This window comes from Ovis aries, chromosome 15, assembly GCF_016772045.2.
Source record: "Ovis aries strain OAR_USU_Benz2616 breed Rambouillet chromosome 15, ARS-UI_Ramb_v3.0, whole genome shotgun sequence".
In the NCBI taxonomy this organism is placed as follows: Eukaryota; Metazoa; Chordata; class Mammalia; order Artiodactyla; family Bovidae; genus Ovis; species Ovis aries.
The window spans coordinates 37,724,252-37,736,358 of NC_056068.1; the positions used below are offsets into that span (position 1 = coordinate 37,724,252).

A 12,107-nucleotide genomic window follows, 5' to 3' on the forward strand; every position below is an offset into this window, starting at 1 on the left:
TGAATGCCAGCAGAGGACATCAGGCACCCAGAAAAGCAGCCCATTGTCTTCGAAAGGAGGTAGGAAAAAATATAAAAAATATAAAGAGACAAAAGAGGTAGGGAGAAAGCTCCGTCCCGGAAAGGGAGTCTCAAAAAGAGAGAAATTTCCAAACACCAGGAAACACTCTCCCTGCCGAGTCTGTGGCGAGCCTTGGAAGCACAGAGGGCAACATAACAGGGAGGAAAAATAAATAAATAATTAAACCCCACAGATTACGAGCCCAAGGATCTGGCCTGAATGCCCCGAGGGCAATCTGAGCGAACTAACTTGGGCTAGCAAACCAGACTGTGGGATAACTACCACGCGAAAAGCCAGCTCTAACCTAAGACACCACCAGGCCCGTGCACAGAACAAAGGTCTGAACAGAGATAGCCGGCTGCAGACTATCCCCCTCCGGTGACAGGCAGCCAGAGCCAAAAGGGGGCAATCGCGGCCCCAGAGAGACATTATCTACCAAACTGCAAGCAGGCTTCTTTGCTAACTAAGACTTCTTGGGGTTCTGGACGGTCAACATCCACCTGAGAAGGTGCGCCGGTTGTACACCCAGAAAACCGAGTGGCAGGGACGGGGGAGGCGGTAAGTCGCAGCGACTGTGCTCGCCAAACACCTCATCACCTGAGCTGCTCGGATGTGGGAAGGGCACAAAATGCAGGCCCAACCGAGTCTGCGCCTCTGGGGACTACCCAAGTGCCTGAACCTGAGCAGCTTAGACCTGGGAGGGGCATGCAGCCCAGGGCCGGCCTTGGACTGTTCCCGGCAGAGCAACCTAGGGCCTGAGCAGTGTGAGCAGGGAGGGTACACGCTCTGTGAACCCTCTGGGGCACGCCCAGTGTGGCTGAGGCACTGCGAGCACATGCCAGTGTTATTTGTTTGCAGCGTCCCTCCCTCCCCACAGCGCGACTGAACAAGTGAGCCTGAAAAAAGTGTCCACCACCACCCACTTTGTGTCAGGGCGGAAATCAGACACTGAAGAGACGAGCAAACAGAAGAAGCTAAAACAGAGGGAACCGCCTTGGAAGTGACAGGTGCAATAGATTAAAGCCCTGTCGTTAGTACCGGCTACATAGGAAGGGGCCTATAGATCTTGAGAAACATAAGCCAGACCAAGGAACTATCCAAAAATGAACTGGCCCCACACTGCCCACAACACCAGAAAAAGTCCTAGATATATTTTTACAATCATTCTTTTTTTTTAATTTTTAAGAATTTTTAAGTCCTCTATTACTCCTTTAATTTTCACTTTTATAACCTACTATTACTTTGCAAAAAAAAGACCCCATTTTTAAAAAGGAAACTTCATATTTTTTTAAATTAATTTTTGTGACTTTGTTTTTTTCTCTCTTTTTTTTCTTCTTTTCTTTAATATTGTATTTTTGAAATTCCAACCTCTACTCTAGATTTTTAATCTTTGCTTTTTGGTATTTGTTATCAATTTTGTACCTTTAAGAACCCAATCTTCAGTACCCACTTCTACTTGGGAGTGAGATTACTGGCTTGACTGCTCTCTCCCCCTTTGGACTCTCCTTTTTCTCCAGGCACCTGTGTCTCCTCCCTACCCCCTCTCTTCTCTACCCAACTCTGTAAATTTCTGTGTGTTCCAGTGTGGAGAACACTTAGGGAACTGATTACTGGCTGGATCTGTCTCTCTCCTTTTGATTCACCCCTTTTATCCTCCTGGCCACCTCTGTCTCCTTCCTCCCTCTTCTCTTCTCTGTATAACTCCATGAACATCTCTGAGAGGTCCAGCTGTAGAGCACACATAAGGAAGTGATTACTGGCTAGCTTGCTCTCTCCTATTGATTCCACCTCATCTCATTTGTGTCACCTCTAACTCCCTCTTCCCTCTTCTCTTCTCCATGTAACTCTGTGAACCTCTCTGGGTGTCCCTCACTGTGGAGAAACTTTTCATCTTTAACCTAGATGTTTCATCAACAGTGCTGTATAGAAGGAGAAGTCTTGAGACTACTGTAAAAATAAGACTGAAAACCAGAAGCAGGAGGCTGAAGTCCATACCCTGAGAACACCAGAGAACTCCTGACTCCAGGGAACATTAGTTGACAGGAGCTCATCAAACGCCTCCATACCTACACTGAAACCAAGCACCACCCAAGGGCCAACAAGTTCCAGAGCAAGATATACCACGCAAATTCTCGAGCAACACAGGAACACAGCCCCGAGCTTCAATATACAGGCTGCCAAAGTCACTCCAAACCCACTGACATCTCATAACTCATTACTGAACATTTCATTGCACTCCAGAGAAAAGAAATCCAGCTCCACCCACCAGAACACTGACACAAGCTTCCCAAACCAGGAAATGTTGACAAGCCACCCGTACAACCCCACCCACAGCGAGGAAACTCCACAATAAAGGGAACTCCACAAACTGCCAAAACACAAAAAGACCACTCCAAACACAGCAATATAAACAAGATGAAGAGACAGAGGAATATCCAGCAGGTAAAGGAACAGGATAAATGCCCACCAAACCAAAGAGGAAGAGATAGGGAATCTACCTGATGATGAACTCCAAATAATGACAGTGAAAATGATCCAAAATCTTGAAATCAAAATGGAATCATAGATAAATAGCCTGGAGAGAAGGATTGAGAAGATGTAAGAAAGTGTTAACAAGGACGTAGAAGAAATATAAAAGCGTCAATATATAATGAATAATGCAATAAATGAGATCAAAAACACTCTGGAGGCAACAAATAGTAGAATAACAGAGGCAGAAGATAGGATTAGGGAAGTAGAAGAAAGAATGGTAGAAATAAATGAATCAGAGAGGAAAAAAGAAAAACGAGGACAAATCTCAAAAAATCTTCAAAAAAGAAATGAGGACAATCTCAGAGACCTCCAGGACAGTGTTAAATGCCCCAACATTCGAGTCACAGTAGTCCCAGAAGAAGAAGACAAAAAGAAAGACCATGAGAAAATATTTGAAGAGATAATAGTTGAAAACTTCCCTAAAATGGGGAAGGAAATAATCACCCAAGTCCAAGAAACCCAGAGAGTCCCAAACAGGATAAACCCAAGGTGAAATTCCCCAAGACACATATTAATCAAATTAATAAAGATCAAACACAAAGAACAAATATTAAAAGCAGCAAGGGAAAAACAACAAATAACACACAAGGGAATCCCCATAAGGATAACTGCAGATCTTTCAATAGAAACTCTTCAAGCCAGGAGGGAATGGCAAGACATACTTAAAGTGATGAAAGAAAATAACCTATAGCCCAGATTACTGTACCCAGCAAGGATCTCATTCAAATATGAAGGAGAAATCAAAAGCTTTACAGACAAGCAAAAGCTGAGAGAATTCAGCACCACTAAACCAGCTCTCCAACAAATGCTAAAGGATATTCTCTAGACAGGAAACACAAAAAGGGTGTATCAACTCGAACCCAAAGCAATAAAGTAAATGGCAACGGGATCATACTTATCAATAATTACCTTAAACATAAGTGTGTTGAATGCCCCAACCAAAAGACAAAGACTGGCTGAATGGATACAAAAACAAGACCCCTATATATGTTGTCTACAAGAGACCCACCTCAAAACAGGGGACACATATAGACTGAAAGTGAAGGGCTGGAAAAAGATTTTCCATGCAAATAGAGACCAAAAGAAAGCAGGAGTAGCAATACTCATATCAGATAAAAAAGACTTTAAAACAAAGGCTGTGAAAAGAGACAAAGAAGGACAGTACATAATGTAACAACAACACAATAAGAGTGGGAGACTTTAATACCCCACTCACACCTATGGACAGATCAACTAAACAGAAAATTAACAAGGAAACACAAACTTTAAATGATGCAATAGACCAGTTAGACCTAATTGATATCTATAGGACATTTCACCCCAAAACAATGAATTTCACCTTTTTCTCAAGCGCACATGGAACCTTCTCCAGGATAGATCACATCCTGGGCCATAAATCTAGCCTTGCTAAATTCAAAAAATTGAAATCATTCCAAGCATCTTTTCTGACCACAATGCAGTAAGATTAGATCTCAATTACAGGAAAAAAAACTATTAAAAATTGCAACATATGGAGGCTGAACCACACGCTACTGAATAACCAACAAATCACAGAAGAAATCAAAAAGAAATCAAAATATGCATAGAAACGAATGAAAATGAAAGCAACAACCCAAAACCTATGAGACACTATAAAAGCAGTGCTAAGGGGAAAGTTCATAGCAATACAGGCATACCTCAAGAAACAGAAAACAGTCAAATAAATAACCTAACTCTACACTTAAAGCAATAGAAAAGGAAGAAATGAAGAACCCCAGGGTTAGTAGAAGAAAAGAAATCTTAAAAATTAGGGCAGAAATAAATGCAAAAGAAACAAGAGACCATAGCAAAAATCAACAAAGCCAAAAGCTGGTTCTTTGAAAGGATAAATAAAATTGACAAACCATTAGCCAGACTCACCAAGAAACAAAGGGAGAAAGATCTAATTAAAGATTTTAAAATTAAAAAAATAAAAAACTTAAAAAAAAATCAATAAAATTAGAAATGAAAATGGAGAGATCACAACAGCACAGAAATACAAAGGATCATAAGAGACTACTATCAGCAATTATATGCCAATAAGATGGACAACGTGGAAGAAATGGTCAAATTCTTAGAAAAAGTACAACTTTCCAAAACTGAACCAGGAAGAAACAGAAAAAATAAACTCAAAATGGATTAAAGATTAAACGTAAGACTAGAAACTATGAAACTCCTAGAGGAGAACACAGGCAAAACACTCTCCGACATACATCACAGCAGGATCCTCTAATGACCCACCTCCCAGAATATTGGAAATAAAACCAAAAATAAACAAATGGGACCTAATTAAAATTAAAAGCCTCTGTACAACAAAGGAAACTATATAAGCAAGGTGAAAAGACAGCCTTCAGAATGGGAGAAAATAATAGCCAATGAAGCAACTGACAAACAACTAATCTCAAAAATATACAAGCAACTCCTACAGCTCAATTCCAGAAAAATAAACAGCCCAATCAAAAAATGGGCCAAAGAACTAAATAGACATTTCTCCAGAGAAGACATACAGATGGCTAACAAACACATGAAAAGATGCTCAACATCACTCATTATCCGAGAAATGCAAATCAAAACCACAGTGAGGTACCATTTCACGCCAGTCAGAATGGCCGCAATCCAAAAGCCTACAAGCAATAAATGCTGGAGAGGGTGTGGAGAAAAGGGAACTCCCTTACACTGTTGGTGGGAATGCAAACTAGTACAGCCACTATGGAGAACAGTGTGGAGATTCCTTAAAAAACTGGAAATAGAACTGCCTTATGACCCAGCAATCCCACTGCTGGGCATACACATCAAGGAGACCAGAAATGAAAGAGACACGTGTACCCCAATGTTCATCGCAGTGCTATTTATAATAGCCAGGACATGGAAGCAACCTAGATGTCCATCATCAGACGAATGGATAAGAGAGCTGTGGTACATATACACGATGGAGTATTACTCAGCCATTAAAAAGAATACATTTGAATCAGTTCTAATGAGGTGGATGAAACTGGAGCCTATTATACAGAATGAAGCAAGCCAGAAAGAAAAACACCAATACAGTATACTAACGCATACATATGGAATTTAGAAAGATGGTAGCGATAACCCTGTATGCGAGACAAAAAAAGAGACACACATGTATAGAACAGTCTTTTGGACTCTGTGGGAGAGGGCAAGGGTGGGATGATTTGGGAGAATGGCATTGAAACATGTATAATATCATATATGAAACAAATCACCAGTCCAGGTTCGATGCATGATACTGGATGCTTGGGGCTGGTGCACTGAGACGACCCAGAGGGATGGTACGGGGAGGGAGGAAGGAGGGGGGTTCAGGATGGGGAACACGTGTATACCTGTGGCAGATTCATGTTGATGCATGGCAAAACCAATACAATATTGTAAAGTAATTAACCTCCAATTAAAATAAATTTGTATTAAAAAAAAAGTTAGCTTATTACCATCTAAAAAAATAGCGAGATTTTTAACATAAAAAAAGACAAAGGTGACAATACAGTGCAAAGAAGAAAGATAGATTTTTTTCTCAATAACTGGAAGTGGATCAACTAGATAACTATGTGGGAAAAAAGCTGTCTTGATACATAAACCACAATACAGAAAAATCAATTATAGATGTATTACAGATCTAAAAATGGAAAGTAAAACAATAAAACTGCTAGGAGGTAACAGAAGAGGGTAGACACCGCCTAGGGAGTAGACAAGATGTTCTTATGTAGGACACATACAAAAACCACTAAATAAAAAGGAAATGATAAGTTGACATAAAAGGAAATGATTGATGAATAGAGTGTTTTCAATAAGACACCATGATTAGCCACAGACAGGGAGAAGATTTCTTAAGGAATATTCATGTCCAAAATACATAAAGAACTCCTACTGATCACTAAGTAAAAGGTAGATAATTGGTGGGGAAAAAATGGGGAAAAGATCTTCACCAGAGGATATCTGAGTAGCAAATTAACATGAAAAGATTCTCAACCTGATGAGCCATCAATGAAATGCAAATATTAAAACCACAATAAGATACTCTTCAACAGCTACCAGAATGATTTAAAACAGACACTACCAAGTGCTGACAAAGATGTGGATCAACTGGGAACACCTATATACTGCTGATGGCTGGGTAAAAGTAATAAACTCTCTTTGGAAAATTATCTGGTGCTTCCTGCTAAAACTGAACATATACATGCATACTCCCCTCTAATATCCAACAAAAGACATCAAGAATATTCCAACAGCGTAACTTGAAATAGACAAAAAACTGAAAAATAAATGTCAGTCTACTATAGACTGGATGAATTGCGTGTATATTCATTCAATAAAACACTAAATGGAATAAGAGTGGGTGAATTACTACTACGCATAATAACGAATTAATCATACAGATAAATTTTGAAAAAAGTAAAACAGAAAACACATATGAGTGATTCTATTTACTTACAATTCAGAAAAAGACTAAGTTGTGATGACAGAAATCAGTACTGAAATAACACCTGGGAGAAGCTGATGACTAGGCAGGGGACTTTTGGGGTGCTGAATTCATCTGAAAAATGGTCACATGTATATATTCACTGAGAAAATTCATCAAGTTGTACAGTTGTGACTTGTGCACTTTTATACATGAGTGTTACACTTCCAATTTTTTCTTTTTTTGGCCATGCTGTGTGGCCTACCATATCTTGAATTCCTCAACCAGGGATCAAACTCGAGACCAGGGCAATAAAAGCACCCAGTTCTAACCACCAGACTGCCAGGGAACCCCCTACATTTCTTTTCTTTTTTTTTTTTTTAAGGATTATTCAAAAGAAAAAGAGGGGTAGAAGAAATAAAATTCTGTGAGACTACAAGCCCATGCTTGAACCATCACTGCTTACTATCTTTAGATTTTAGCAGTAATTTAGATACTCTTCTCCTGGAGAAGGAAATGGCAACCCACTTCAGTATTCTTGCCTGGAAAATTCCATGGACAGAGGAGCCTGGTGGGGTCCATGGGGTCGCAAAGAGTCGCCCATGACTGAGTGACAGAGCACGTAGATGATACTCTTTTAATTCGAAACTGAGAATCTTGGTGGACATGACTGAGGCAAAGGCCACTATTTAGGTCAAGAAACCCCAGTCCCTTTTATTTAACAGGTCAGATGTGGCCTTCCTCACTTCACCTGACTGTAACAGTGACATCAGAGAATATAGGCTGTTGTGGTTATCCCATTTATTGTTTAAAAATAAGACTCAGCCATTCAAAGGGGTGTTCATTTTTCAAAGTTTTATGTTGGAACAACTAACATTAAATAAATAGATGTGATAAATAGAGTTAATGTTTCTGTACACACGTATGACAAGGATTTGATATTTATTAATCTGTTAGTATAAAAAAAATCAGGTTTCAAAATAGCATAGGGAATATAATATCATTTTTGTACTAAAATTATACAAACTATACATTTCAGTACACTGGAAAACTAGGAAAAGATCTATAAAGATATATATCAAAAGTTAACAAAGTTATCCCTTGATGTTTGATTTTCCTTTGTTCTCCTACACGTCTATTTTCAGTTTCACTGATACCAACATAAAGTGATGAAAAATCTTTTAAAAAGTCCATTTCGTATGATTCCATATGTGTATATCTATCTATATATATATTTCATAAATAAAACTAATTTCTAGAAGTATGAATAGGGGATTTTCTCTGGAGACATACGTAATGACTACAATGGTACATAAGTGAGGCTTGTAGGATGCTGGTAATGTTCTATTTTTTGTTATGGGTACTAGTGACATGGGAAGTTTAATTTGTGAAAATTCATTCATCTGTGCAATTTCCTATTGATAGCCCAGATTGTACCAGCAACATTTAAAAACTAACTATATACATTTGGTTACTGATCATTTTCTTTTCCTTTGCAATTAAAATTTATTTTTAAAAAATCTACCTAAATGAAGTTTTGGTTATTTTAATTCAGCTAAAGAAAAATCTTATGGCACAGAAGTCTTCTGAATGTAACTTTATATGTCAAAAATGTGATTACAGATGGTAACTATTAGTGATACCATTTATATTTACCTGATAGTGAGGTTTATACCACTGCTTTAAGTCCCAATCCCAAAGAATCATCTGAAAGAAAAAATAAATAAAAGAATTCATTTAGTTACAAAATGGAGCATCTTCAATTACACAAAAACAGCTTAAATTTTGGGAGAGAAATTGGGGAGGTGAGAATAAAAATGATCTCTAGATGGAATATTTCATTAATTACACACTCTGTGATTGAAAAAGCAAGAGTCAGAATAAAGTCACTAAACTAAGCTATAGTAACCTTTAAAATATCTATTACCACAGAACCAAAAATATAAATCCAAAATCACATCCATTTACTAAAAATACAGGAAAAATGAGAAATCACCGCTCTCCCCCCTTCCCAACCTCTCCAATGGCTCATAATTTGTCATTTTAAACCAGTGTCAGTAGGTGGTGCTATTTCCTTACCAACAAGGCTCTGTTGTCAAAAGCACCTTTAAAAACCTTGCCTGTGGGTTACATAAAGCATAAAAGAGTGGATTTATAAAAAGTTACACACAACCCTTTTGATTCACAGATTTAATTAGTTTCTCTGTTTCTCTTCTTTATAGATTATCAATGATAACTTCTTAGTACTAGACTAGTTTTTTCCTGCCCGTCTCTTCCTAGCAGGCTGTGGGGCTACTTCCCCATCCAACAGTCAACGACTGTTCAAGTAGACAAAATTAGCTCAAATTTGGCAAGCTATAGCTGCTAACTACGATTAAATCTAATTTCTTTTAAATTTACTTAAATTGTTAAATAAGTTTCTTCCTTTTGCCTAAATAACTGATATAATGACGATTTTCTACATAGCTTTGAACCCTAACCGTGAACATAAGCCTAGTTAATTTGTAATCCAATCACACAATTTCTCTGTACTGAAATATTTGTTTCTAGTCATCAGGCTCCTGATGCAAAAGATCTTAAAATGTTATCTCTTCTTTCATTGGTCCAATATTTCATCTAGGAGTTGACAGAATTTTTTCATAAAGGTATAGATAATTTAGGCTTTGCAAGCCACATAAGGTCTCCATGGCATATTCTTTGCTTTCTGTTTTACAATCCTTTAAAATGCAAAACAAAACAAATATTCTTAGCTCTGTGACCACACAAAAAAGGTTGCTAGCAGGATTTAGTTGTGGTCTACAGCTTGGAGACCCCTTTTAAAAATCATTGGTTGTCCTTATCACCATCTCCTTGTCAACATCCTTGCAGAAAGTCATCTCTTGCCAGTGAAAAGAACATATTTCTTCCAAAAGAAAATCCAGACATACATAACTGCTTACAAAATTGATGGACTAGTACCTGCAAAATTGCTATGGTACAGCAACATGAAAAGAATTTAATATATATTAGTAGACTCATCAAATTTACACAGTATTTTATATAGCCCTAAGTGTGGTCCTCATATAATTGCTTCAGGCTGTGATTTAACCAGCATATATACTGCATTAATTAATGCAGTTTAAGACACTAACAACTTCCTAAGAACATTCACATTAGGATTAAAGTAACCTAAAATCCCCAAGTTTCTTGTATACTTGTTATAAAAAGTAGTGAAAGTGTTAGTTGCTCAGTCATGTCTGACTCTACAACCCCATGGACTGTAACCTGCCAGGCTCCTCCACCCATGGAATTCTCCAGGCAAAAATACTGAAGTGGGTTGCCATTCCCTTCTCCAGGGCATCTTCCTGACCCAGAAATCGAACCTGGGTCTCTTGCACTGCAGGCAGGTTCTTTACCATCTGAGCCACCAGGGAATACATGTTCTATTTGCATGCTATGGTTACACAACTGGCTTTTTAGTCCCGAGTGCAATACTTTACTTCAGTCCTGATTTTAGCCTGTCCAAATTTCTTTGGAGAGTGGAATGTTGACTAGCCCATTTACCATTCTTCCCATCATCATGACATTTGTAAATGTGATGCTTCCTTAAGTTCACTAAAAAAAAAAAAGTACAGAGTGGACAGGAATGAAGACAGGACCACCGACTGGGTCACTAAAGACTACCTATGAGATTTGTGTCTGAGTCTGCACACTTGCCTAACATGCTATTGTCCAATCCATACTCCCACATTTCTTCTACAAGGGTACCATCAAATGGTGACATACCTGGGCCTCATTTCTCCTCCTCATCAGTCTGAGTAGAAGCTGATTTCTTGCTAACTCCAGCATACTTTCATCATGAGGGTTTCTTAACATTCCTTGCTTCCCACCTGCTACTCTGGCTTTGAATAAACTCTCGAGCAGTAGCTGTCTTATTTGCAGTCACTTTCTCTGTGATCAAAAATACATTTGCCAAAAAGCAGCAGGTCTTAGTCTGAAATCCCCTGCATATTAGGAACTGAAATAGATACAGTGAAAGCCACAAATCGCTGGCAGACTGACTTCTGTGTAAACTGGACAAGAAGAATATTAGTGATTTTGAGAAAACAAAATTTCTGCGTAAGTAGTAGAAGATGTATGATCCAGGAATCATACAGCTGCAGCGAGATACATCTTAGAGCAGAGTTACTCAATGTGTGGTCCACAATAAGAAAGTACAGAAATGAAGAGTAAATGTTTAGAGATGTTTATACCAATTTGATGTAAAATTTGCTATTTCATGTCATTTGAATATTATTGCTTTTATCTATTGAATTTGCTTTCTTGGCATTTCTTATTCGCCAATCAAAAAAACAAATGGCTCAAAATTGGTTTTCTAAAGCTCAAGGTACTAACAAAAACAGTAACATAAATAACTCCAAATAAATGTTAAGCCTACATCAAGAACAACACTAATATAAACTCACTACAAATCTGTGGGTGTGATAATACCACACAAAACCATAAAAGCAAAAATATTACTAAACCATACAACAGTGACCATCTAAAAACTGGACTCTTTCTTTAGACTGCATGTTATCTACTTTGAAAGTTTTATGACAGTCACGCAAAATGTGAAGCCTTTTCGGTAAACCAGTAGAACTTTTCCAGAACAATCACATAAAACTTTCTTATATGAAACTGAAGATTTCTGCTTCTAAAATAGAAGTGACATAAACTGGAGGCACTATTCAGCTTCTGTGCACCCCAAAGGAAAAGCATATAATTGCCAAGAGATGTGTAAAATTAACCACACAGATGATAAACTTTATGCCAGAAGAGAGAACAGACCAAAACATCTCCAAAATGTATTTACTATGCAACACCCTGGGACATCACAGAACTGAAAAGGCATATAAGGCAAGAGTGATTACTGTCATATTTATACACAGCAAATACTTCAGGGGCTTTCCTGGTGGCTCAGACGGTAAGAGTCTGCCTACGGTACAGGAGACCTGGGTTCAATCTCTGGGTCAGGAAGATCTTTGGAGAAGGGAATGACAACCCTTCCGTTATTCTTGCCTGGAGAATCCCATGGACAGAGGAGTCTAGTGGGCTACAGTCC

The 12,107-nt window shown here is 38.3% G+C and overlaps 1 protein-coding gene across 2 annotated transcripts in view; it reads right to left on the reverse strand.

Annotated features, from left to right (window-relative positions):
* PDE3B (phosphodiesterase 3B) overlaps positions 1-12,107 on the reverse strand; it is a 178,401-nt gene that overhangs the window by 61,794 nt on the left and 104,500 nt on the right. For both annotated transcript variants that reach the window (XM_042233027.2, XM_012095710.5), the window contains exon 2: positions 8,681-8,731. In XM_042233027.2, the coding sequence (XP_042088961.1) occupies positions 8,681-8,731 (51 nt within the window). The remainder of the gene's footprint in view (positions 1-8,680; positions 8,732-12,107) is intronic.